This window comes from Colletotrichum phormii (assembly GCF_030913505.1).
Source record: "Colletotrichum phormii strain CBS 102054 chromosome Unknown BDP81scaffold_18, whole genome shotgun sequence".
Taxonomy (NCBI): domain Eukaryota; kingdom Fungi; phylum Ascomycota; class Sordariomycetes; order Glomerellales; family Glomerellaceae; genus Colletotrichum; species Colletotrichum phormii.
In genome coordinates, this window is record NW_026851460.1 from 256,146 (window position 1) to 283,448 (window position 27,303).

Consider the following 27,303-nt stretch of genomic DNA (forward strand, 5'->3'; position numbering starts at 1 on the left):
AAGTATTATGCATACAATGCCCAAGTTGAGACAGCAAAGCTCAGCCAAGGCGAGTAAAGGTTCGGCAATGACCGCCAAGTGTGCCAAGCAACAAACCAAATGTTACGACCTAACATGCATGACCAAGTTCAGGCCTGCCCCGCAGGACACGGCGGCTATAGCGCACCATATATACAGATAAAACAGGAATACCAAGAACCCTCTACGGAACGGAAGAACTATAGTACAAGTTACGTGATAATAAAATAAGGATCATTTAGGATCAATATAATCTAATACGACTTAGGGGCTAAACGATCATTCTAGATCAGAATAATCTAGGGCGACCTAAGGAACAAAGGATATATTTAAAATTAGGACTTGTATATAAGATAAACTCAAGCCGGGCTCAAGGACAGATGTTACGGCCAGCTAGTCATAGGGGTAGTTTGCAGAAGTTGAGGCTGCGGAACTGGTAACAGTATTCGTAGTCGGGGATAGTGACGGTTAGTCAGGGTGGCCAGCGGAATATGCATATGTGAGTGAGCAGAAAAGAGCGTCTATTCGTACTAAAGAGTGGATGGAATCACCACAGGCTTGTGGGCCTAATGCTATCCTAATAAGTCTTGTAGAGCTAGGACCAAGTGGAAATGACAGTCTGGCCTGTTTCGTGATGGTCAGACCATTCCGAATGGGTTATGTCCATGACTCGCATAGGAGCATGCATGGATTCTGTCAGGACACAAGGCACCCTCTCACGGAACGGAAGAACTATGATACAGGTCACGTGATGATAACATAAGGATCATTTGGGATCAATATGATCCAACATGACTTGGGGGCTAAACATTTTTAAGCTAGGTATAGCTCGCTTAGGAAGGAAGCGATCTCGTTTCGGCTACGCCGATGACGTCGCTATCTTGGCAAGCTTAATATCACTAGAGAACAACTGTGATATTCTAACCAAGGAATGGAAAGAAACCTTAGGATGGGGCGCGACGGAAGGAATCACTTTTGACCTTGATAAGTCCGAACTGATCCACTTCACTAAGAGACGAAAAGACGGAAACCCATCAATCATAGTAGGTTTACCGGATAGGAGGCATTATATAGTTTAGGCTATTAAAGAAGGCTCTTCTCTACGCTGGCTCGGCGTTCACTTCGACCGTAAACTCATATTTAAGAGTTACGTAAGAAACCTCTCCGTAAAAGCATACTAAGTAGTCAATGGACTACGGGGACTAGGGAATACTGTCTGGGGCGCGCCTGCGTACTTACTTCGTCGAGCGATCACCTCTTGTGGCAGGTGCAGGTGGGTCACGTGAGGCAGCTCCTTCACATCTCGGAGCTGCCCCACCTACACCTTGCCCAGATATCCAGCCCAGCCAGCGCTCAGCTTTTTCCATCATCATCATCATCAGATCCAATACAGTAGTATTGCCTCCACAGGTTATGAGAGCCCAGCGTTGACTCTTTTTCTTTTTACCCCATATGAATTGATCGCCCAGCTCTGCGTAGAGCCCGTTCAATTGAGCAGTTACTAATCTGTCGACCAGAGATCGCGGCGTCGCGACTGGCAACGGCAGAGGTACAGATTCCTCAAAAAAAAAAAAAAAAAAACCAATAACAGACGCGACCGTACAGGCCGTCTACACCTATACACACACTATCACGAATCTTTCACCTCCATCGTCATCGTGGCTGGCAACCGCGCCCGCTGGGAGGTGCCCGACCTCAAGGGAGAAGAAAATTGGGACCAATGGTACGCAGTACTGCATCTCACCCTTGAGACTCTCGATTACGAGAAGTACGTCGATGAAGACGTCCCTCAACCTCATCGCGATGATCCTATCACTCCAGCGCAGGCTGTGGCCTTCACTACTTGGAAGAGCCAGCGCATTGAAACGTACGGCATCATCATCGCATCAATCAGCAAAGTCCTCGATCGTCTCCTCGCTGATGGATACGACATCAAGACGGCTGACCGCAACCCCTTCCTTCTCATGAACAAATTGAAGACCATCATCCCCAAGATTTCAGAGGATGCCGTCGCCGAGCTCGTTCGAGAGCTCTGCAACCTCAAGCGAAAGGACTTCTCAGATACTCATAAGTATCTCCAGCGTGGCCAGTATCTCATTCGTCGTATCGATGAGCTGGTCCCCTCTTGGCACAAGAAAGCCATGTTCATCCTACTCAACGGATGCCAACAAGAATATCCAGCACTTTACGACAAGTACGTCGAGGACAACACCAAGACCCTTGAAGATCTCACACGCGATCTCACATTCAAGGCCAATGCCGAAAGGACTGCTTCACTCAATGCCGCGAAGGGCTACGTCGCCGTTGGAAACAACAGCAACGGCAACAACAAGGCCTCCGGTAACACCTCAAACAACAATCAGCGACCTAACAACAACTACAATGGTCCTGACTGCCAACACTGCGGCAAGAAACATGCGACTACCTCTTGCTGGGTCGCCCATCCCGACCTCATCCCATCCAACCATAAGTACCGTGAGAACCTGCTCAAGAAAGCTGCTGCTCATACTTGTACCTCCGAATGCCGGGAGGGTAAGGCAGTCGCGGTCAAGGCTACGCCGAACGTTCTCCACCAGAACACAATGGGACATACAGTCTTACCGTGCTCAACTTCGATGGCAACGGGCAGAATTAACCGTGACGACATTATCCTGGATTCCGGGTGCTCGCGAACCACTTTCAACAACCTCAGTTGGTTCACCTCCTTCACCGAGGCAATACTGCCACCCATGGAAGTCGCCAACGGTCAGTACGCATCGCCAGCTGGTTACGGCACGGTTTACTTCACTGCCGTTGATCCAGATGACAGCAACAAGGTGGTCGACTGGTCAATTGAGGATGTACAGTACTGCCCTGACTGCCCAGTCAACCTGCTGAGTCAAGGCACACTCCGTCAGCAGGGCTACAAGGTCAGCGACGACACTATCCACATTGGAAACAACGTCGCGATCGCCAAACTCGATTGGCATAACAATGTTGCCGTTATCGTCACCAACAACTACGAAGGCCCGAAAATTAACGCGGCCCTTAACCTTGCTATGGTAAGCAAGAATAACAACAAAGTCACATTTGAGCTTATGCACAAGCGACTTTGCCACGCGGGCAAGAGCAGGGTCGTTGAAGCCTGCCGTCGTGTGGGCATAACTTTTCCTCAACAAGAAATTGACACCTTTCACTGCGAGGCTTGCCACCTAGGCAAATCTCAACAACTCATCAGCAGAGAAACCCCCATTCGAGAGGCCCAGCCCGGTCATCTCATTCACATGGACTTGGTACAATTCGAACCCTTGTCCTATACAAAGTCACGTTATCTAATTCACATGATCGACGCGCGTACAGGCTTCCAGTGGCGATACTTGCTCAAGAGCAAGCGTGCTGACGAAGTGCTTGATCGTATCGAAGAATTCATCAACTTCTTCGAAAACCAGACCAACCTTTCGATTAAGGCGTTTCAAATAGACAACGGCACCGAGCTTTTCAATGCTCTTTCGCAGGAGCTGTACACCAAACGAGGCATTAAAGTCAAATTGACTGTTGCTGACACCCCAAGCATGAATGGAAAGGCAGAGCGAGCTGGCCGGACTTTTGCAGAGGCGGCCCGAACCATGCTGATTGACGCCAACCTTCCTGATTATCTCTGGGACTATGCCGTCACCACAGTCATCACGATTGCCAACCTGTTGCCCAAAGCAACCAATCCAGGCCATCTCAGCCCCCACGAGATGCTCGCGAAAGATCTCAATCTTGACGAAGCCCATCACGTACCGTATATCCACCATATCCGCACTTTCGGCTGCGTTGCCTATCTCCACCGCAAGGGGTCATTGCAACCAGCCCGCGCCAATAAGATGGAGACAAGAGCCATCAAGGGATATCTCGTTGGATACGACTCACTTCACGGCCATCTCTTCTACGTCTACGTACCTCAAAGCCACAAGGTATACCGCTGCCGCGATGTTCGTTTCTATGAACAGGGCAAGCACCAGGACGAAGACAATGACCCAACCATTGATCACGATGCCATTTTTGCTGATCCAGATACCAGCACCTCATCTGTTGAGTATGAAGGAGCACAGAAGTCGTCCAGCACTCCTGACCGCCAGGACGAAACCACTGACAACAAGTCTGCCGAAGAGGCAACTACCCAAAACCCTCTTCCAACCCCTGAACCAGACAGCCCTATTGATCAGCAGATGTCTGCTAACATAACTGTTCAACAGCACGATACTGATACATCTTTCGATAACGCTATCGAAGAAGCTATCCAACAGGATATAGATGAAGCAACTATAGTAGTTGCCACAGAAGATCACGATCTTCAACCTACAACACAACCAACTAGACGAACTCGTCAATCTCGCCCTCCTCCAAGCCAACCAAACAGAGCCTCAACACGTGAGCATGTCAGAAACTCACAGGGCACTTGGGTCAAGAAGAGGGGCGGTTTCAGCGGTTGCTCTCTCCGAGGCAACACGTATGCCAAGTCTGACGGTTATCAACAAGCCTATGTCAGCCTTGACACAGTTGTGTGGGAAGACAACCAGCCTCCAGTATTATCTGCCATCGCCGCTGCCGCACTCGCTGGTCCAACCGTACCTCGCACTTTCAAGCAGGCCAAAGAGGGTCCTGAGTGGGACAAGTGGCAACCTGCTTTTGATAAGCAAATCAAGGCGCTACAGCAAGCCGAAGCCTGGGAACTCGTTGACCCTCCAACCGGAGAAAAGTTCTTCCTGGCCAATGGATATGCGATATCAAGTCTGACGGCAGATATCGTGCCCGATGGGTTGTCTGTGGCAACCACGCGGTATCTGACTGGTCCGCTGAACAATTGTACGCAGCTGTCGCTAATGCAACCTCTATCCGTGTTTTCTTTGCTGTTGTTGCAACCAAGACCTACATCGCAGAGTTATTCGATTACGACACAGCTTTTCTTCACGCCTCTATCCCGGACGATACCAAGGTGTACGTCCAGCAGCCCCATGGCTATCGCCAAGGAGACAAAGTCTGCCTCCTCAAGCGTGCCCTTTACGGCCACCCCATGGCACCTGTATGGTGGTTCAACAAGATCAAAGGTCACATGACTGACCTCGGTTTTCGAGCTATTGAAGGCGAAGTCTGCCTTTTTATCCATGACGAGTACAACTGCATTGTTTTGATGTATGTTGATGACAACGTCATCGCTGCTCCAGACCGGAACACTATTCGCAAAGTCAAGGATCTCCTTAAGTCATTTGTCAGCATGAAAGAACTGGGAGACGTTCAGAGATTCCTAGGTTACGAAGTCTGTCGCAATGAGAGAGCCAAGACCCTCCACCTATCACAAGCCGAATTCTGTCGCAGGATGCTTCAGAAGTTCGGATACGTGGACCTCCATCCAGTCCGCACACCAATGGATCACAATATCGTCGCCAAGTGGCCAGTTGAGTATGAACCAGTTGAAACTGACCGTTGCAAGCTGTACTTGCAAATGACAGGCTCTATTAATTTCCTCTCGACCGGTACGCGCCCCGATATAACTTACGCAACTAGCAAACTCTGCGAAGCCAACAGCCGCCCTGGTGAGCACCACTTCGCAGCAATCAAGCACCTCATGAGATACCTCACTGGCACAGTCGACCTCGGCATCACCTTTGACGCTTCTATGCCTATTGATGACCTCGGACTCCATGCTGCCAGCGACGCGGCCTTTGGCGACTGTCGCCTTACCCGAGTGAGCACTGGAGGATACGTCGTTATCCTTGCCGGTGGCCCAGTGCTATGGAAGTCGAAGAAACAGACTTACGTCACAACCAGCTCCACGGAAGCTGAATTCATTAACCTTACTCCAACGGGACTTTCGGTCCAATGGGTTCATAAGCTGCTGAGACTTCTCGGCTGCACTCAACCTCGTCCTACGGTCCTATTTACTGATTCCCGCAACGCGCTGATCAACGTAACGAATCCACTAAACCAGGCGCGAACCAGGAACATCGATCTACGATACAAGTGGATCATCGATCAAGTCAAAAACGGCTTGTTCAACCTCAAACTTATCCGAACACATGACATGCCTGCTGACGGACTCACGAAGCCGTTAAATTACGAGAAGCACGCCAACTTCGTCAAAATGCTTGGCCTTACGAAAATCGCTTGCAAATGAGCATATAGATATCCTTATACCCGACCGAACAAACAAGGGATAAAGGATTATTTGGCTCAGGCACAGGACGGAGGATATAGGCGGAGCATGGGATACAGCGGAGGACTAATTGGGATTGTCGGTATTTGAGCCTGCTTCTCACATGTACGATAGTTTTCACTGTGGCTGGCCTGAGGGGCGGTGTGGCAGGTGCAGGTGGGTCACGTGAGGCAGCTCCTTCACATCTCGGAGCTGCCCCACCTACACCTTGCCCAGATATCCAGCCCAGCCAGCGCTCAGCTTTTCCTATCATCATCATCAGATCCAATACAGTAGTATTGCCTCCACAACTATCCCTATAGGCAAGGCCCAGGAACAGAAACGCCAGACTGGCCACCTCTCAGTCCCAGAGTCAGCCCTACCCCGACTTATCGACCTAGTAAGAGCTGGATCCTCAGCCTTACCTACCCTAGGGGAAGTACCTAGTCCAGCAGAGCTGGACACTCTAGCTACCCAACTAGTCAGCCTCTTCTATACAGCTATTCAAGCTGTAGGTAAGAGACGGACAAATCAGGGTAGGGGAGCCCCCTGGTGGACAGAAGAGTGTGCAGAAGCCCACCGAGCTGCTATCGAGGCTAGGCGCCAGCAGGCCCAGGAACCTGGGCTAGTTATACCTCCCCCCATCCTAGAGGAGCAGAAGATCTTCTTAACAACTGTTAGAAGGGCAAAACGCGCTTACTGGACTACTAAGATCGAAGGGGCTAAGACAGACCAAGACCTATATAAGATAGTAGGCTGGCGGAAGGCTGGCTTAGCTGTTAAAGACCCGCCTCTTATAGTGGAAGGTCAGACAATCGACAACAGCTACGATAAAGCCCAGGCCCTACGAAAGGCCTTACTAGAGAGATTTAACGCTACAGACGACTTACCTGGGGACCCTTTCGCTATCCCAGTAGTTGCACGGCGTCTAATGCCCTGGCAGGATGTGGTCAGCATGGAAGAAGTACGCCAGGCTACTCTAACAAAGACTACAACCCCTGGGATTGACGGGATTACTACAAAGTTACTACAACACACCTGGGAATCAGTAGCTAGGCCTATACAGCAGCTCTTCCAGGCCTGTATTCAAGTAGGCCACTTCCCTCGACCGTTCCGCAAAGCAGAAGTTGTCATGATCCAGAAGCCAGGGAAAACAGACTTCTCGAAGACTGGGTCTTGGCGTCCGATATCCCTTTTATCCTGCTTAGGTAAAAGCCTAGAGCGGCTAATAGCAAAAAGGATGGCCTACCTTACTATCCTAGAAGGGGTTGCTAGCCCACAGCAGGTTGGAGCACTACCAGGCAGGGCTGCAGTCGACCTAACAGCCTGTCTGACCCACGAGATCGAGAGGGCTCTAGACTCAGGGCTCACTGCAACTCTTGTGACAATGGACGTTAAAGGGGCTTTTGACTCTGTCCTAAGAAACCGACTTATTATCAGGCTACGACAGCAGGGCTGGCCTACTCATCTGATTAGGCTGATCTTCACCTTTACCTCTAGCCGAGCAGCCCGGGTCAGGCTAGAGGATACAACTACAGAGGATTTCCCTCTATCCTGTGGGCTACCACAAGGCTCCCCACTATCCCCTATTCTCTGTTTACTATATTTAGCGGATATCCTAGCCGACGATCAAGAACTACGGTTTGGCTATGCGGATGATATAGGCTTAGTAGCTACTAGCCCGTCGCTAGAAGGAAATGCTATAGCCCTAGGCCAAAAGATCACTCATATCCTTAACTGGGGCACTGATAACAAGGTTGCTTTTGACCCAGCTAAGTGTGAGGCAGTCCACTTCAGCAGGAAATATAACCAGACAAAAGACCTACCAGATATACAGGCGACGGGCCTAACTATGAAGGCCTCAACTAAGCCTGTACGATGGCTAGGAGTCTGGTTCGACAAGAGACTCACCTTCCGTCACCATGTCGAAACTAAGGTGGCAGCGGCAAAGAAGGTAGCCCAGTTCCTACGGCACCTAACAAATACCAAAGGGGGACTCCCAGCAGCCGCAGTACGACAAGCGGTTATTGCCTGTGTCCTTCCAACAGCCTTGTATGGAGTTGAGACCTGGTATGCGGGCCTAACCAAACCAGCCCTAAACAGCGGCACCAATACTAGCAGTAGCACTGCTTTACAGATACCTACAGTTGGTACAGGACAGAAGGGCCTGGCCCGTAGACTTAGCAAAGTTATTACAGCAGCAGCAAGGGCTATCCTGCCTGTCTGGAGAACCACACCGACCAGTAGCCTCATCCAAGACGCTGGCCTTCCCACAGCAGAGGTAGCCCTCGAAGCAGCGCGACTACGCTTCGCTATACGCCTGCAGAAGGTTGACCAACAGCATCCCTTGGTCCCAAGGCTGCTGCAGTCAGGGCGGCAACAGACCAGGCTTCAAAGAACAGCTGGCCTTTTACCTAAGTGTCCAAGGCCAGCGCTCCTACAGCCGCAATACCTCCCAGGGTCCTGTGACCCTATAGTTACACAGACGAAGGAAGTAGCAGCTAGGATCTTCCAGGCCTGGCTCAAGACTGTGCCAGGTCAGCATACAGTCGTATAATCAGACGGCTCCAAAGCTCCTGACGGGGCTACAGGGTTCGGCTTTGTTATCTACCGCAACAATAAACGTATAGCCCAGGGCTGCGGCCGTCTCGGCTTAGCAGAAGTGTTTGATGGTGAGGCGGAGGGGGCGAGGGCTGGGCTCCGACGGGCCCTTCAGACCTCCCAAGGCCAGCCTATACACATCTGCATCGACAATACCAGCGTTATTCAGGGGATTCGCGGTAAGGTCCCAGACTCCTCACAAGCGACCTTCCTGGTTAATCTCTCTCTGGGCGGCCATGGTTTAACCAATGTGTTCTTGGAAATGACCAACAGCAAGCCGGTCACTGCTGTGAGTGCATTTCAAACCTCAGCTTCACCTTCTCATGATCTCATCTGCATCGAACCCCTGTTTTGGGTCGCTACCTCATACAAAATGAGTTGGTCGTAAACGCTTGGGGTAGCGACGCACACTAGCAGCGGCCTGCATCTCATGCATGCATGGCTTTCCCCCAAATCTTACGTGAGAGTCGCCAGTTCATCGCGCGGGGTTATCTTATTCACAGGTACTTCGCTGAAATGAGGCAGCAAGCCTTTCCTCATGTTATCCAGTGTGCGTGGCCAAGGAGGAGACCTAGGGGTCAGCCGCATGCTTCGCTATCATCGATCCTACCTCGCGGCGCTAAAGTCATTGGCGCCATGTTCTCACCCGGCACTAGACCCTGAAGCCCAGCGGCAGGATGGCCCCCAATCTGCGTCCTGTTGGTGTTTCTAGTACGAATTTCTAGATCCAACCCTGGCGAGTCGTTACGAACCAGAGCAAGTTTGGTCCAATGTTCTGCAGAGCGCGGCCAAGCAAGCCGGTCGTTCCGATACCCAAGGCGCCTTCATACCACTTGTTCCATTCAATTGGTCCAATTTTGTCAAATTCAATATTGTAACACTCAAGTAAGGCGATTCTAGGCAGCCTCACACCCAAATATCTTGATGTGCGGTTGTACACGGGAACTATCTCTCGTGCGTCAGCACTAGATGCCGGGTTCGGTAGGTAGCTCGTAGCCTTACCATGGCCGTGACATACAACCCTCCAAGGTGTGAATGATGCCTTGGCCAGACTGCGGGGACTACTTAAGTCCAACGGCATGGCCGATAGAAACTCAAGTCCATTAAACCAGTCAGTCACTTCCTATCTCCTGACCCGTTTTGAACCAAGACTACTAGGGCATCGATCAGTTCACCTGCCCCAATATCTGATTGGCGACGTTGCCCAATATGGCGACATACGGAGATCCACCACCATCAGTGCCCCCGCTTCCTTCAGCGACGAAACGCTCAAAGAAGAGTCCTCAAGAAAACTTGTCCGACTTCTGGGACAAGTTCCACTCGAAGTACCCGGGCAAGGTGACATCTATCTTCCCTCGTACCCTCTACTCTTCTCTCCTCCCTGCTTTTGAGGAGAAGGGAGCATCATCCACTCGCAACGCGCAAGAATCCTATGATGCGGCTGCTCGCGAATGCCGAGAGAAGGTCAAGCGAATTATCCGGGAATGTGAGAGGACGAATGAAAAGTTTACCGACCCCGACTTCGACATCGAACGTGACCCTAATAAGAACTGTCTTAACGGACTTATCCGCGACGGGGACCAGGGGACTGGCGGAAGTGGCGGCGGCGCGGGAGATGTTCCATATGTGAGCAGCTGGGATGTGAAGAACAGCCTCGACACTCTCAACGCCGCGCAAATCCTGGGTCCTAGCTCCACTATCCCCATCGACCCCACGGCGGTGAGCCGCTTTCTTGGGGGCGACAGTGACATCTGGAACCCCTTTGCCAATGCAGCCGCCGGCAAGAGAGCTAAGTCTGGATCTGGCAAAGTCTCGAAGCGTCATGGCGTCCGCGGAGGCGAGTACTACAACCCGGGCTCAATCCATCGCGTTGACTGTATCTTCGACTCGCCGCAGTTCACGATGAACGGCTACTCGTCTTCCGACATCAAGCAAGGCTCTAATGGTGACTGTTGGTGGCTCGCAGCAGTCGCTACCATTGCGCATCGCAAAGATCTCATGGAGAAAGTCTGCGTTGCTCGCGACGAAGAGTGTGGTGTTTATGGCTTTGTCTTCCAGCGCGACGGCGAGTGGATTTCGACAGTCATTGACGATAATCTCTACCTCAACGAGTCGGACTTTGACTACTATGGAGATGTCTATGATGCCAGTGGCAAGAAAGCTCGCCTGCATAGGAAAAGGTTACAGACAGGATCCGATGCACTCTACTTTGCCCGCTGCGAAGATCAGAATGAGACGTGGTTGCCGCTTCTCGAAAAGGCATATGCCAAGGTTCACGGTGACTATGAGGCCATTTCGGGTGGCTGGCCCGGCGAAGGAGTTGAGGATATGACAGGTGGCGTAACCTCAACTATCGCTACTAACCGCGTGTTGAGGAAGGATAAGTTGTGGAAGGAGCTTGTCAACTCGGACGGCGAATTTGTCTTCGCCCTAGCTGCTATGGGCACTGGGTGGGACTGGCAGAAGAGTGGCCTCGCTCTGGGACACGCATACTCTATCCTCCAGTCACGAGAAGAGGTTGACGAGGATGGAAAGAAGGTCCGCCTCGTTCAGATCAGGTAAGATTTGTTCCCAGAGATTAAGTACGTTGCTTTGCTCTGACACATTTACCCACAGGAACCCCTGGGGTCAACGATCTGATGGTGGTGTCGGCGAATGGAACGGGCCATGGTCTGACGGCTCCAAGGAATGGACACCATACTGGCTTAAGCGCATGAATCACACCTTTGGCGATGATGGCGTCTTTTGGATGTCGTACCAGGATATGCTTTCGACCTTCATGTACATCCATCGCACACGCCTGTTCGATGACAAGTGGACCGTCGTGCAACAGTGGACATCGGCCAACATATCTTGGGTCACAGGTTTTCTCCAAACCAAGTTCGTCGTTGAGGTCAAGAAGTCGGGTATGGTTGTTATCGTCCTGACGCAGCTCGACGACCGCTACTTCCACGGGTTTGAGGGACAGTACTGGTTCGAGCTGCACTTCGTCCTTCAGCAAGCTGCTTCTGCGACCTCCACGGCCGGCGACGAATCGAAGGATGGAGAGAAGAAAAAGACAGATGTCCCTGAACCAGAGCAGATCTGCCGCGTCCGCCCTGTCCACAAATGGGAGAACCGTTCAGTAACCTGCGAGGTCGACTTGGAGCCAGGGATCTACGAGGTTCTGCCCAAGATCACAGCCGTTCGCAACAGCGAAGGTGACGTCAGCACAATCAAGCCTGTCGAGGAAGTGGTCAAGGAGTACGCTGAACGCAACCCGCAAAAACTGCGACAAGTCGGCCTGCAGTACGATATCGCCCACGCCAAGGGTGGTGTCCGGAACGAGGACGAGCTCGTGGAGAAGAAGAAGCTTGAATCAAAGCAGAAGAAGGAGAGCAAGAAGGCGAAGAAGAGAAGAAAGCAGAAGAAGGCTCTTGGAATTGTGGCCAAGACGCTTGAAGATTCGGCTAAAGTCGTGTCTGACCTCGCCAATGAGGGCAAGAAGACTGATGAAAAGAAGGACAGCAAAGATGGTGCCGAAAAGGAAGGGAAGAAGGCGGAAGACAATGATCAAAAGAAGGAAGGTGATTCGATTGCGATCAAGATCTCGGTGAATGAGGGAACCAAGCCCACTGAGGCAGAGAAGCCATCAGGCTTATCTGGGTCAAAGCCTGGCGATGGGCCCACCCCGGAGCCAAAGAAGGACGAGGAGAAGAAGACTGACGAGAAGGCTGCCGAGGAGAAAACTTCTGAGAAAGAAACCGGCAACGATAAGAGCGACAAGAAGTCCGAAGAGTCAAAGCCGGCTGAGGAGACCGTCGTCACTGAACCCAAGTCTGAAGATGTCTCTGAGGAGGCCCCTGCTGAGGCTGCTGAGGAAGAAGAAGCTTCTGATTCAGACTCCGATACTGAGTCAGTTGTCTTGGATGACGACGAGGAGTTGCCCGGGTCTCCATGGAATGCTGTGTGCGTCGTGGGCTTGCGTGTGTATGCTCGGGACCCTGAGGTATCCATTAAGCTCGTCAAGCCGAGTGATGCAGAGGAGGCCTCGAGCTTGATTATTGATGGTGAGGCTGCTGGTGCCACTGCCTGAAATTTGTATATGATAAGTGCCATGACCGTAACGAAATAGCTATGTAGGAATCAGGATTATTATCTCTTCTCGCCACTTGACTTTAAAAGTTGCGGTGATAAGTATGTTAAGGTGAGCTAGCTAGCCCCTTTGCTGCTTATCGCGAGGATCCGTCAACTTGATCAGGAACCCCCACTATTCCTATTCGGGTCATCAAATGCGCTGTATCGGAATCGAGTCAAAAGTTGGCCCTTCATCCAACTTCTTCACGGCACCTTGGTGTCTCAAAAAAAGCCGGAACTGTCAAGATGTCACGCCGATCGATATTCTCAGTGTCATGGCCTCTCCACCAGCCTTTGCTGTTGGCATTGGCCATTGCTTCACCAACTCACTCTCGGTCGTCCAGCTCTCCCGCGAAACATTTCCCCGCTACGGCCGACATCCCGGGATTCTCACTCAGGCTCGGACCTGAAACGGCGAGTGTGTGCAATAGCTCAACTCCCGGTGTCGCCGGCTTCATTGATAGCACTGAAGGCGATGATGAGAATCATATCTTCTTCTGGCTCTTTGAGAGTAAACATCGGCCTTCTAATGATCCCGTAATACTATGGATGTCTGGGTCAGTGTTTGCCGTCGTCTCGATCGTTCAGGAGGCGCCGTAGCGATGGTCTGTCGCATACGCTAGGGCCACCCGTACTTACATACCCGTGATACCTCACTGCTAACGTTGATATTGGGCATTTCTAGTGGCCCAGGAGCGTCCTCCACAGGTTATGGCAACCTCATGGAACTAGGCCCCTGTCGCATCGCGCCCGAGGGCGGGTACACCATCGACAACCCGTACGCTTGGAACACGAATGCAACCTTGGTCTTTGTCGAGTAAGTTGAGTTGTGTCTTTCGAGGGCGACCTCGATCTCGGGATTCCTATCTGTCACCTCCAAAGATGCCAGGCTAATGCTTGTATGATCCATCTCCAGCCAGCCAGTGAGTGTTGGCTACTCAACAGGATCCAAGATACCCAATGGTCTGCAAGAAGCATCTCAAATGATGGATCGCTTTCTCCGTCAACTTATGATCGCCTTTCCCCAGTATTCAGACCTTGATTTCTACATCGCTGGAGACTCTTACGGTGGGTCATGGGTGCCGGCTCTGGCCTCAACGATACTTGACAACGAGGCAATTTCTCGCAACCAAGACCCCCACAACCTCGGCAGTCACTCCGCTCCTACAGAGCTTTTAGTTCAGGATGACGAGCGCCATCGGGCAGGAGATCATTCGCCAATCCAACTACCTTTGCGGGCCCCGCGTATTAACTTGAAGGGGATTCTCATCGGCAATGGACTGGTACGACTTCGCGTTCAGAATCCAGGAACTTTCGAAGCGCTTTGCTCTGGACCTGATAGCCTTCTCAGCACCTCACAGTGTATCGAATGGGCTCCATTGAACCTATGGTGTGAGGAAAATTTGGGTGTCTGCGAAGGGACGCGCGATGATGAAGGATGGACATCCCGAGCGTGTATCGAAACTCATGAAAAGTGCTCCTCCATGAGTGGCTATGTGGTTGAGAGTATGAAGCAAAACCCCTACGACTGGAGACGAAGTTGCGGTGACGGCCCTTCGGAAGAGTGCTACGCTGAGCTGGGCCATATCGACGCCCCATTGAACCAGACCAAGGTCAAGGCTGCCCTTGGAGTTGACGAGGATGCCTCATTTGATGGAATCTCGTATGAAGTCCTCAAGCAGTGGGAGAGCGTGGGTGACTTGTGGAAGTCTAGCGATGGGTACGTTAATAGGCTTCTAAATGAGGTAAGTACCTACCCTACAGACCGAATAAGCTCTATATTACAGGAACTCGTTGACAATTCTCGCAGAGCATTCGCGTTCTCGTATATGTGGATGACAAGGATTTGTACTGCAACGCAGCTGGAATGCGACGATTACTCAACGAAGGGCTTGCTTGGCATGGCCACCCCTTCTTCCGCTTTCGAGAGATGATACCTTGGTACCATGAGGCTAAACAAGCTGGGAGGTGGAAGTCTTACAAAGAACTTACCTACGCCGAGATTTTCAACTCTGGTTACTTGGCTCCGTTTGACCTGCCAGCTGAGTCTGCCTCACTCGTCAATTCTTGGCTTCAAGATGGACACCCGCCGGTGCAGTAAATGGGACAAAGCACAAAGCGAACAGTCTGCTTCTTCCGTGAAACGTTCATTCGTATACATACATGCGTAGGGATATCTAAGTACTCAGAGTACAGAACCTCTATTACTTTAGTCCGCAATCTCCAGTCGATCCAAACTTGCACTCGGGCGGTTCCGCGAAGATGCTGGTAACGCTATGCAGAGACAATCTCCAGCCTGGGCAAGCAGGCACATGTTTTCTCTTGGAAGAGCTGGAAGCGGCTTCAGCTTCAGATTCTTTAATGTCGTCTCCAGATGCGCACATCTCGTTGCAATTAGTGAGATTGAGGGTAGATAGCCGGTGTCGAATGTGAAATACGGTGACCCTTCAAAGGTCACAAGAACCTCCGGATCTACAATCCCTGCTTCTGTAGACATCGCTTTAAATACAGCCAAGTGATCGTCGTAGTCATACTCTTTGTCGCCAAATGCCGTGTTCAGCCATATCCTGCAGCATTCGTAGCGCGATAGAATGACGTATCTCAACGCTGTCGTTAAAGTGCCTTGCCCGGGTATAGGGTCGCTCGGTGGCGATGCAGGCCGGGCTTCAAACTCGTCAAATAGGATCTTCCACTGATCTAGTGACGATGTAAGGCTGTCTTGCTCGACTAGTAGATCAGGCGGTACAAGTTGGTGTTCTTCTGGGTATATTCTATAAGGGTCACCTTTCCGAACCAGCCGTAAGGTACGGCTGAAGATGTCGTCAATCATCCTTTGGGCGTCGTAGAACGTTGAAAAGGTAGTAGGAACTGGATGTTCGAGCCCTTCTAGATTGGGAAAGTCCTTAGGGTCGACCGCGTGCAGGAACGCGTAAATGCTCAGCCGTCAAAACAGGGGCAGTAAGTGTTCTTTAGTCCAGGCATAGTCTCTGATTGTATTCTTCAGAAGTTGAAATCCGTGTTTTAAGTGCTTTATGGTCTCATCGCGGTTGACTTGTAGGAGTTCGACGGCGATGAACAGTAGACAAACAAGCAGTATGACGGGACTTCGCTCAGGAGAAGTCATAGTCCTGAGGTCGTGGATAGCTGTGTTGTAATGTTGCAGGGCGTAAACTTCGTCCTTTAAGAGGATCTCTTCAGCCATGTCCTCCTGGAACTGTAGACGTTCACAGAGGGTACTGATGGCTATGACAAAGTGACGTGCCGCAGGCTCGAAGCTGGTGAACTGCATCACCAGCTTAGGCCAAAAATGGGGATCCACGGCGCCCGACATGTAAGGGCCGGCTACCTGGCAGAAAAACTGCAAGGCCCTGCCCTCCCCGACGCCCTCTGCCCCCGGAAAGACATGGTGTGGTCGGTAGCGGCGGAGCTCGGATTTGTTTGCTGGCGAAGGCGCTGGACTGTAGCCATCACACTGACGGCCGGTAGCTGCGCAGCGATTGCATGTGGGCTTGGTCTCGTCGCACTTTACTTTACGTATCCTGCTCAGCGATGAAGAGTTAGATAAGAGGTATCTTCTGAGCCAAGTTTTCAACTTTCACTGTGTACCGGTCCATGAGACTGGACCTCTTCCAAGCACACTCACTTGCACGTTATGCAGCCAGTTCTGGTCTTCCGACTGCCCTTTCGAGCCATCGTGTCTCTGTTTCAGGCCGTCTGCGTAGGCCGCGACCCCACTGGAGCAGCCTCTCCGTCGGAGCGATAACGGGGCAAGCCACCCGCGATTCGACCCCGTAGAGGGTGAAGGAAGCTCAACCTGGCTGTGTAATGTCGACAAACACACCCATCAGCGGCGGCAGGCGAACGTGCGGAGAAGAAGGAATTCTGGCGTCTGGAGATAATAATCCGGATGTTCCTTCATGGTGCGCCTGCGGGGCGACAAGGATCCAATGCGAGCCAACCAATATTAGCATAACTAGTTCAGGCCAGCCAACAATGAAGAACGACACCCAGAGTCTTTGATTGGTCAAGCCAATGGACCATCAGATTGATTTTCGGATACTGAGTGGGATGTCTCCAAGGGAACAAGACAAAACCACAAATCAAACTTTTTGAATGATTGATGTGTTTATTGGAATGCAGGGCTGGCCTTCCCAAGTATGTGTCCCACGAAGTCTTATGGGGAACCAAAACATAAGCTTATGGCACAAGAAACCATCTGTATGATTCATCGGGGTGGCTGTGACTTTCACATTACCTTCTTGGATTAGGCAACCACACTTCAGCTGTCTATTACTACCTAAGCCATTTAAAGCGTGCGCTTATGTGGCATCAGCTCAATAGAAAGTCACAGGTTTGATACGCTGCCTGGACCAGTGAGTGCTTTTAGTCTATAGATGCCCTTCTATTTTTGCACGGCATTGCCGTATTCTGAGTGCAGATTAAGATAAACACCAAGTAGAACCTGATAAGTCTGAAAGCTATAGATGCACAAGTAGTCGGAGGTACCATCTGTCGGACCGCGGAAGTCCTCCTCAAGAAGACGCGCTGAGATTACATCAATGCTCCAAGCTGATTACATATGTTGAAAACATGTGCTCGAGCACAAGAATTATCAGCGAAGCCGGAAGTGAATATACCTGCTTCCGTTGCTGGTCCATAAATCGACTCGATCTATCTCCTTATCCTCCATCGCGGTGAACGTTGACGGAATGCCTCGAACAGCCCGGCCAAGCGGGTTCTGGTTCACGATCCAGTTGAAGGCCTTCCGTTCATCAGTTCCCTCCTCAGTCTTGTCAATTTGAAGTTCGTTCGGTTCGCCCGCATCTTGGCTTCTCTCCATCCATAGGTATGCCTGCTTGATTGACTCCAGCGCATCTTCGTTCGTGATACTAGCGAAGCTGACATATTCAAGCTCTGACACGTATTTGCTCGAATATTCCTTCCAAGTGGCCATCATGATGGTCTGGAAGCGGCATTTGCGCGGCTCGGGCGTGGGGTCTTCTTCGTTGATCGCGTTAAACACTCTGATTTCGTTCTCACTCGGGTAGACGGCCATATCGTCTATGCTCCAGAACATGTCGGGCTTCCAATCCTGAGGCGAAGGAATCATGACTCCGACATCGACTCTCACAGAGTCCGAGCGGCGCACTTGGACGTTTTTCCTCTGCGGAATCCCCGCTCCAAATCTCTCCTCTTCAGCTTAGATTCTATATACCGAAATCACCCCTACGTGGCCTCACGAGGGCTGGGCTCTTAACACTAACATCCTGAGGGCAGCCATTACTAGATAAAGCCTCAAATTAGTGCCCTTTACACGAGAAAGATCTCAATGCTAACCTGTCTCTCTGATAATTCTATAGCCACCGCTTCTTTCATCTTTATCAATCCACACACCTCGCGTCAACCCTCTTGAAGTGTGGCCCTTTGAGACTCCTAAGCTTCCAACGATAAAGCTCATCATGAAGCTCGGTATCTTACAGCCATCACTTAGCTGCCTTCTCGTCCACGGCGCATTGGCCTTCGTCCTGCCGCGAGGCAACGATGATTACGCCGGACATCCAGCGCTGCCGCTAAAGCCAATCTATCAATCAAACTTCCAAACAAACCAAACAACTGAGGCTATTCCCAACTATCAATCAAACAACTTCTGACCACCGGGATTTGATATATTGGGTTGATTTGGCTTGGCATATTACATAAGTCTGTATATAGCCAATGGGATGCCATTATCGCGAATATTCACGCCCTAACGCGGTCAGCTTTCTTTTTCTGTATGCAGCACCATTAATCCTGACAGCTTTGCGACATTCTTTTCTGCCCTCCTGGCTGTATTTTCTCTTCAGATAATACTCCTGAGTGATCTATGATTCCCAGCGACGTTGGATATGGGTATAAAAGCACTGGAACCGCTCTCTTACTACGTCTCTTCTTCTTCCTCATGCCTCACAAGCAGCCAGCATCAGCAACATCGCCAACATCCTGGGCTTGCCTACCTTTGCCATGATGACTTCAACCGTACGTCAGCCACTCCCCCCCTCCTCTCTCCCTGGCCCTATATAAGGGCTTCCCCATCCATCCAGGAAGCTCTTCTTCCCCAGGCATGATGATGTCTTGGTTTCACAACTAACGATGCTATTCACAGATGTTGTCCCCCACTCCTTTACCTACCAACGTACTTCAACTGCTTCGATCCCCCTCCAGAATTGCAACTCAAGTGGCCAACAGTGTCTCTGTCGTTCTTCCCTCGAATCCATCCATCTTCGACCTCCCTACGATCATGTGGGACTGTGGATACCTGAGGCAGTGGCTGGTGCCCCAGGCACCAGCTGCCTGATCCACCTCCTGGTTGATCCAGCCCACCGCAGCCACCTTCACCACAACATCACCAACCAACCGTCAATACCAGTCGTATTGCCTCATTGCTTGCCTCGTTGGTCCAGATGAGCAGTGTGTACTGCCTACAGATCATATGGCAGAACAAGAGATATGTGGTTGAGGAGCAGCTGGCCCGTAAAGGAGGCAGGGGGAGGAAGAGTTGGCTTAAGGACCATGGGGTCTTCCTTGTTGAGCTTTGTGATGAGGGGCCAGCTGGTGCTTACTGGTGCTGTCAACAATGTGACAGTAAAGGAAAGCCAGAGTTCTTTGCTGCTACTGCTTCTAGCTCTGCTGCAGACCATCTTCGCAGGTACGTATATGTCCTTTGGTATGATTATTGTTAACTGATCTATATACAGATGCCATCAAGTCTCACAATGGGGTTCTGCTACCGATGAGACAAGCTCAGGAGAGACTCTCCACAGCTCAGAGCATGGTACTCGTTCATCGAAGAGGAGGAAGATCTCCCATATACCCAAGTCGAAAGTGGCTACTGTCATAGATCTCTGTCTCTCCACCATCATCACCAACGATCTACCATTCGACCACTTTTAAGATAGCTTCGTTCAACAAGTTCCACGACTCCACAACTCCTCTCTGGCTGATCAGGTGCCATGGGGTAGGACTTCAATGATGGACCATCTTCCCATTCTCTTCGCTAGGGGGCAATCCTACGTCAAGGATGAACTCCACAGTGCCCTCACTAAGATCCATATTGGGTTTGATCTGTGGACGTCACCCAACAACTACGCCTACCTTGCAGTCACTGCCCACTTCATCAACAGTATGGGCCAGCACCAGTCTCGTCTCATCGCCTTCAACCACATGAGCGGCGATCACAGCGGTCCCAACATATCCAACAATATCTACGAGACTCTTCAGCAATGGGATATCACTGGCAAAGTGGGTGTGGTGGTCTGTAATAACGCCAGCAACAACGATACCTGCATCTCTGCCCTCTTCAGGAGACTCGACCCTATGATGGATCAGGGGGACTATCAGGCAAGGAGAATGCGATGCTACGGCCACATACCCAACCTGGTGGCACGAGCCCTTCTTTTTGGTGCTGATCGTAAAGTCTTTGAGGCTGAGTCACTCTTCTACCAGTCTGTCTATTATGAGGAGGAAGATCTGAAGCTCTGGAGGAAGACGGGGCCTGTTGGTAAGCTTCGTAACATAGTGAATTTCATCAGGGCTTCTCCTCAGCGATCTGAGCGATTCAGGAAAGCAGCCCAAGAAGTTGATGCTGGGTCAGACTTCGAGCTATTCAGCCAGGGGTCTCAGGAGTCATATCTTCTTCTCAACAACGAGACGAGATGGAATTCCACCTACCTCATGATCCATCGAGCTCTTCAGAAGAGGGCAGAGATCGAGACCTACATCAACTGGGTCCAGGAGCAGGACAATGCCAGTAAAAGGATACCTGACGATGACCTCCTTTCTTCAGAAGATTGGAAAGTCTTGGTTGAAGTCAAGTCTATCCTTGAGCCTTTCTACCTGCAGACGAAGAGGACGGAGGGATGGGGTAAGGGGATGGGCATGGTCGTCTCTGGGAAGTCATGACTGGCATGGAGTACCTCCTTGAGCATCTAGGGGAGTGGAAGAGTCTATACAACTCCGTACTCCATCCCATTGATTCTCAACAGGAAGACGAGTCGTCTACGATCAATGTGACTGCTGATGAAGAGTCCCTACCATCACAGACTCGATCAGGGCGCCCCATTCGATCTTCAGTCAACAGCCAGACCCAGCCTCTTCAGGAATCCATACTTCCACAACATGTAAGAGAGGACTGGAGTCAACGTACTGCTCGATTTATGGGTTTCTCTTCCTCGTACCAGGAGCATCTTCGTACTTCTGTTGAGTTGGCCTGGCAGAAGCTCTCCTCATACTATACGAAGTTAGAGGAGTCTCCCTTGTTTGCTGCTTCTGTTATTCTCCACCCTTCACTTGGTATCTCATACCTTGAGGCAGTCTGGGATGAAGGGGTTCAGCTTGAGTGGGTTCGTGATGCAAAGAAGGGGCTCAGGGACTACTTTGACCATTGGTATAGGTCCGAGGAAGAGTCTGATGACTCTACGGCTGTTCTTGAGATCACACTTCCATCCCATGAAGACAGCCACTTCAGGCAATGGGTACAGACTAGACGTAGTCGTGAGCCTTCTCGACAGCAGGATGAGCTGGAGACGTACCTCAGGCAGCCTCCTAAATCTACGGAAGATCTTGTTAAGTGGTGGAGAGACCACCAGTCAACCTATCCTCTACTCAGTAGACTAGCTCTTGATGTGTTGGCAATACCAGCCATGGCTGCTGACTGTGAGAGGGCATTCAGTACTGCGAAGCTGACCCTGACGTCGCAAAGGCACTCAATGAAGCCTCAGACTATGGGTCAGCTGCAGTTGACGAAGAATTGGCTGAAAAGGAAAGCCATGCCCATGGGGGTTGAGATTGGCTCACATATTGCATCATGAATAGTTGTGAATAGCTTCACTTATTTCCTAATTGGGTAATTAGTATGGGCGTCGTCGGGTCACGTGTTCTATGGATTTGTTTGATATATTGGCCAATAGGGCAAAGTAACCAATCTTGGGGAAAAGGCAGTCAAATCAGTCAAATCTTGGCGTTGATTTGTTTGTTTGCTTTGGCGGCAGCGTTGCGGACATCCAACACTGGGCCATAACAAGATCGTTCCACTCACCCAGAGCGCCTCGCAAGGTTTCGAGGGACAACTTGAGCTTCGGTTTAATCCATTCCTCTATGTTTCGGGCGGCTGTGATCCTTACCCTGCTGTTGATGCTACCGGTAACCTCGGGTAAGATCAATATCCACACGAGCCTCTGAAGCACAAAACGAATAGCTAACGAGAAGTGATGCAGAGAGGGCTTGAGGCCAACTGGAGGTGGCAGAAGTGGATGTGATGCTGGAGGTGCCGCTCAGGTCTACGTCAGAGGTGGACAAAGTCAAAACCGCACTGGCATCATGTTTTCCTACTACATGCCCAAGGTCCGCTGGGGCAAGGGCAACAACGAGGGTCACACGCACTACTGGGCCAGTGTTGTAGTCTGGTTGAACCAGTTCGGTTGCGAGGGAGATGCCTCATCTGTGTCGCCTGTGGGCGTGTCATTCACAACTGATCATTTCTGGGATACCGCACCGTCAGGCAAGATCTCATATGCATCCTCAGGAGTCGGTGTGGACACGCCAACGCATCCCAAAATGCAAATCCACGACAATGCCTTCTCGCTATTTACGGGTGCTGGTGGGGACAAGGTGTTTGAGCGCACAGTCGTCAGTTGGTTCTCTCTTCCTGAGGCTGCGAAGAAAGCGCTCTCGGATGTCAAATATGAAAAGACTCAAGTTCCGGTCACCGACGCCAACTTTCAGGCTCAGCTGGACGCCGCGTACCTAGAGAGCTTTTACGGTGGCCTTACGGACCAGCAGGGCTGTTCTAGTCAGGAGTCTGGTTCCAGTGAGAAGGAGGATCCGATTAGCAATTCACCTCCTAAGGACAAGGAGCCAGCGGGAATTCCGCCGCCGAGCGGCGAAAAGGGGCCGACAAATGCGCAGTAACTGAGGTGAATACGGTTGGAAAACTGTTGATTGATGAGTGTGGAGGCAATACTACTGTATTGGATCTGATGATGATGATGATGATGGGAAAAGCTGAGCGCTGGCTGGGCTGGATATCTGGGCAAGGTGTAGGTGGGGCAGCTCCGAGATGTGAAGGAGCTGCCTCACGTGACCCACCTGCACCTGCCACAATGAGTACCCCAAAGGCAAAATGTGGCTATCGACCTGGCCATGACCTTTGACCAAGAAGTGAAGTTTTGACAGCCTAAGCTTTGACAGCGGTGGTCAAATCATTGACTGGAGACTCCCATCTGTATGGAGCTTAGGAGCTGAGGTTAGGCCATGTATGTTTTCTTAATTTACCTATATCATAAAGCGAGGTAGCAAGTGGAAGACATGTATAGTAGAAAGTGGCTTGATTCCTCTAAGTGGAAGATCTGTATAAGGGTCATATCTATATACCGTACAAGATGGGTAATCGGCTTGTGGAAAGCGGTATCGTACGGCAGTAACCGGCAGCGCCACGTGTGGCGCTGCGACAACCTACTTGGTGTGTGCTGTGGGCAGTACACACTGCTCATCTGGACCAACGAGGCAAGTAATGAGGCAATACGACTGGTATTGATGGTTGGTTGGTGATGTTGTGGTGAAGGTGAAAGGTGGCTGCGTGTTACGAGCTGGACAAGGCAACCAACTGTGGCACAAAGCAAAAGCTTCGATAATGATGACTCCGGTCATCATTGTCCCTTGTTCTGCATATATAGCTACGCGCCCACAGTGACAAGTTGCGGCGGGCGTAACAATATCCCTTGTCAATGATCAGTTCCTCTGATCGGGTGAGCGCTCATCGTTCGGCATGAGCGCTCATTGTTCGGCATGAGCGCTCATTACTTGGCATGAGCGCTCATGGCCCCACCATGGTCGCTCATGGCCCCACCATGGCCGCTCATGTCTTGTCTTATCATCACGTGACTTGTACCATAGTTCTTCCGTTCCGTGAGAGGGTGCCTAGTGTCCCTTATCTCCTGCATATGTGGTGTATTATAACCGCCGCGAGCCTGCGGGGCAGGCCCTGTTCTTGGTCATGCATGTTGGGTCGTAACAAAAAAGCTCTTTTTTAACTATACTCAATTCGTCAATTTCCGACGAGTATAGGCACTTAAATTATTAAATTAAAGGTTTAGAAAGAGAATCTAAGAAATAGGATTTTTAAAATTTCTATTTAGCAATTATAACGGAAGCTAACTATAGCTACTAAGTTTTTAATAATCGGTTAAGTTATACTAAGGCTAAAGAGGGTATACTACCCCTAGATTCCATAATCTCGACTTTAACTATAGAACTCAGCCTTAAATCCACTATCTTTTCTGCTTATAATTAAAAAACTACTAGTATTAGATCTCTGAGTTGTTAGTAAAAAAGATAGATCTAGAAGGCGGTATAGGTACTTGCAAACGGCCCTTTCACTTATATACCACTTCTGGGAGATCGTGGGCTCTGCCTACAATCTCCTCCTTCCACCTCCAGACGCAGCAATAATAGACCATTATTGACACTTCGTTCCAACCGTACGGTTGCCCTGCTGACGTGTATACCAACATTTAGACTTCACAAGGGAATTGCCCATGCTATGACAGAAACGGACTGCCGGCGTGGTGTAGTGGCATACACCTGGCAAGGCCTCTGGAGCCCAGAGGTCGCTGGTTCGATTCCAGCCGCCGGCAACTGCTTTAACTACCTGTGGGAAGGGTAGGGCAGAGCCCAATGCGGGGCCTAGGACCCTTTCCGGGCCCTCGCCAGGGTTTTCTCATATCCACACCCTCCGACCAAGAAAAAGTGGATATGCGGCGAGTACACGTCGTCAACCAAGTACTGGGGCAGGAATGGTCTTGTACAAATCAGAACATGTACGAGGGGCCTGTTTCGGCAGGCCGCCCTCTCCAGACATATCCGGCCTTAAGCCGCAAAAATTCAAGAATGGAACTGGGGCACCAGCGGGAACCAGGGACAGATAGAACGCATAGTAGCCATAAGGCACGATTTGGAGGACGATTTGAACTGTATCTAGCAATAGTTATAGGGCGACGGCTCTCCACGCCATATACCCTTCGGGAGGTCGGCCGCAAGGGCGGCTGCGCCCTTGCCGCCACGGCGTTAAATATAACACACACACACACACAGACAGAAACGGACTGCTGGTAGGCGGGGATCACTGTATTCCTCTATCCACCAGGACTCGGAATACGCGTATTCTCTGCCAAATAGTGCGAACGATTCCCCTTCGTTTTCGGAGTCGGGCTTGGCAGCTATACAGACGTCATTGCTCCAGGACGAAATGACTCGTAAAGGATACCGCTGCAACCAACTGCTCGACTTTCGTGGAGTTTATATATCAGATGCTCACCCTCATTATGATGCTCAGATGCTGCTCTTGAATGCATTCGGCAACAAGCACTATCGAAAAACGGGTCGGCACTGATGATAGGCATATCACCATGCCATCTCTGCTGCATCATTGATGTTGTCTACCATGGACTGATGAGATTGAGACTGGAAACAGCCTTCAGCAATTCACTCATCTCTTGCTCACTGCCTTCCCATATCAGTCTTCATCGTATTGCATTTAGTGTGAAGTTGATGCCTAATGTTGCCATGGCGACTCACCAAAGTTCCCTAAGGTGCTCTAGCTTACCTAGTTCCTCTGTGGCACAGTCTCGCTATCTCACGATCTGGACACATGGCAGGAATTGCGTCTTCAAAAAAAAAAAACCCCCCCCCCCATTTTTTCTGGCAGATGTGAGAAGCATTGAACGGTCATTGAAGCAGACTGAAAGTTGCTTCCGCTTGTCCGTCACCAACTTCACACCGACTTGAGGTTATGATGTATTTCAAGGTTGGCAGTGCTCTCGCAAGCGCCACTATTGCCATCTTTCTTTTCGCTATTGTAGTGAGCGGCATCACCCCGCTACCCTCTCTCCTCGCTAGCACTGGAAAATGCAAGCCAGTGACTTGGGCGAATCCCACTACTCCCGGGCGTCCCGCAGTCACGATATCACGACCACGCAAATGCACAACTCATACACTCATTCATGGAATCAGAGGTGCCGCTACACAACCAGGGGAGATTAACTGTCGCTATGAGAGTAACACCTACGAAAATGTCGGTCCGGAGACCTGTCGGAAGCTAGCAGTCCGTTACCAGATTACACTGGACAAGTTCTTCCTCCTTAACCCTTCCTTGGACCGCGACTGCAAGAACATATTTCCCTGTGCCACGTACTGCACTGATGGATGTGAGTGTTCACAATGCACGAGCCGTCACGGTTTTCAAACTTATCATTCTCCTCGCTTTAGTCGTAGAGCCGAAGAGGGCCTGGGATGGCGTGTGTGGCCCGTCGCGCCCAGGCGTCACCTGTGTTGGAACAAACGGGCAATGCTGCAATTCGGAGACTTGGCGATGCGGCCAGAAAGAGTAAGTGGAAACGCCGAGCTACCTTGGTCGCATTCATAACCGTGTTTCACTGGAAGTTGGCGATGCTAATCTTTCTCACCACTTTTCAGCATCGACTGTGCGCCTGGAACTTGCTGGGAGGGTATCTGCTGGGGCCACAAAGTGTACACGACCGATGGGACCTGTGGATACGCGAATGGCAATCGCAAGTGTGCTGGAAAGCAGGGAACTTGCTGCAGCATATACGGCCGCTGTGGGGGACGCGAAGACTTTTGCGGCATGGGAATCTGCCAATCGGGAGACTGTGAAAGTTCGCAGCCACACATGGATGTCTTCCTTATGAACGAAAAGATGTGCCGCCCTTGAGTGAGTTCGTGTACCCAAGCAGAGGCTGAGGTTTAGTCAGGTTGTCTTTCAGTCTCCCTCGTGTCCGGCTGGAGGGGGGTGGGGGTCGGTCATGCCCTTAGCTATCACTCCCGAGTCTGTGACAAGCCTGAGGAACATTGAACGTTCCCTTTAGATGAAAATTGGAGTATTTGAGTAATTCAACATTCTTGAACACGAAGACACGAAAGATATTGTCACGGCGGATATATCATCCGTGATTCCCGCGGGACTTTGAGCTGCAATGACCGTCGACATCTCAGATTTTGATGAACGTGGGACCGTGTGAAAATGGCAAGTGAGGGGCACCTTGCGATACCCCGCCTACGTGGGCAGCCTCAATTCGATCGCACGGCTCTCTTGGTAAAGCAGATATTTCACGTGTCATGGGAAAAATAAGCTTATTTCAACGAGCGATGCATCTAGAAACATTAGAGATAGCTCTTATAATGACAGAAGCCAATGGTTGTCGGCGTCTCTGGCGGGGATGAGGCAAGACGGAAACTACTTCCCGTGCCCCTCGGTGGTTAAACAAATATCCGGGAGCGGTTTACTCATGATTAGAAATCCACGCAGACGTCATAGAAGAAGCTACAGTTAGCTACGTAAGTCACACGTAAATCACGCCAGC

General features: G+C 50.8%; 6 protein-coding genes and 1 non-coding gene across 7 annotated transcripts; 5 read left to right on the forward strand and 2 right to left on the reverse strand.

The window, feature by feature from the left end:
- Positions 1–9,985: 9,985 nt before the first annotated feature.
- BDP81DRAFT_397182 (calpain family cysteine protease) lies at positions 9,986–12,851 on the forward strand (the record flags this gene model as incomplete). The annotated part of the gene is made up of 2 exons (XM_060588279.1): positions 9,986–11,334; positions 11,393–12,851. 2 exons carry the CDS (start codon positions 9,986–9,988, stop codon positions 12,849–12,851), a joined length of 2,808 nt encoding a protein of 935 aa, XP_060441887.1.
- Positions 12,852–13,138: 287 nt separating this feature from the next.
- On the forward strand, positions 13,139–14,993 carry BDP81DRAFT_463492 (Alpha/Beta hydrolase protein; the record flags this gene model as incomplete). The annotated part of the gene is made up of 4 exons (XM_060594031.1): positions 13,139–13,449; positions 13,578–13,709; positions 13,809–14,637; positions 14,703–14,993. The coding sequence occupies 4 exons, from the start codon at positions 13,139–13,141 to the stop codon at positions 14,991–14,993; spliced, it is 1,563 nt and encodes a 520-aa protein (XP_060441888.1).
- Positions 14,994–15,836: 843 nt separating this feature from the next.
- BDP81DRAFT_452386 (uncharacterized protein) lies at positions 15,837–16,585 on the reverse strand (the record flags this gene model as incomplete). The annotated part of the gene is made up of 2 exons (XM_060592743.1): positions 15,837–16,431; positions 16,536–16,585. The coding sequence occupies 2 exons, from the start codon at positions 16,583–16,585 to the stop codon at positions 15,837–15,839; spliced, it is 645 nt and encodes a 214-aa protein (XP_060441889.1).
- An 807-nt stretch (positions 16,586–17,392) lies between these two features.
- BDP81DRAFT_71853 (uncharacterized protein) lies at positions 17,393–18,321 on the reverse strand. Its single transcript, XM_060596201.1, has one exon. The coding sequence runs from the start codon at positions 18,000–18,002 to the stop codon at positions 17,505–17,507; it is 498 nt and encodes a 165-aa protein (XP_060441890.1). The 5' UTR covers positions 18,003–18,321; the 3' UTR covers positions 17,393–17,504.
- A 3,588-nt stretch (positions 18,322–21,909) lies between these two features.
- BDP81DRAFT_326989 (necrosis inducing protein-domain-containing protein) lies at positions 21,910–22,837 on the forward strand (the record flags this gene model as incomplete). The annotated part of the gene is made up of 2 exons (XM_060585107.1): positions 21,910–22,079; positions 22,144–22,837. Coding segments are annotated over 2 exons (864 nt in total), but the record flags the coding sequence as incomplete, so codon positions are not given.
- Positions 22,838–24,483: 1,646 nt separating this feature from the next.
- Positions 24,484–24,561, forward strand: BDP81DRAFT_t258. The gene has a single exon. It is a non-coding gene; the product is annotated as a tRNA-Gln (tRNA).
- A 717-nt stretch (positions 24,562–25,278) lies between these two features.
- Positions 25,279–26,935, forward strand: BDP81DRAFT_71897 (uncharacterized protein). The gene is made up of 3 exons (XM_060596202.1): positions 25,279–26,130; positions 26,192–26,309; positions 26,399–26,935. Exons 1-3 carry the CDS (start codon positions 25,716–25,718, stop codon positions 26,652–26,654), a joined length of 789 nt encoding a protein of 262 aa, XP_060441892.1. The 5' UTR covers positions 25,279–25,715; the 3' UTR covers positions 26,655–26,935.
- Positions 26,936–27,303: the final 368 nt, after the last annotated feature.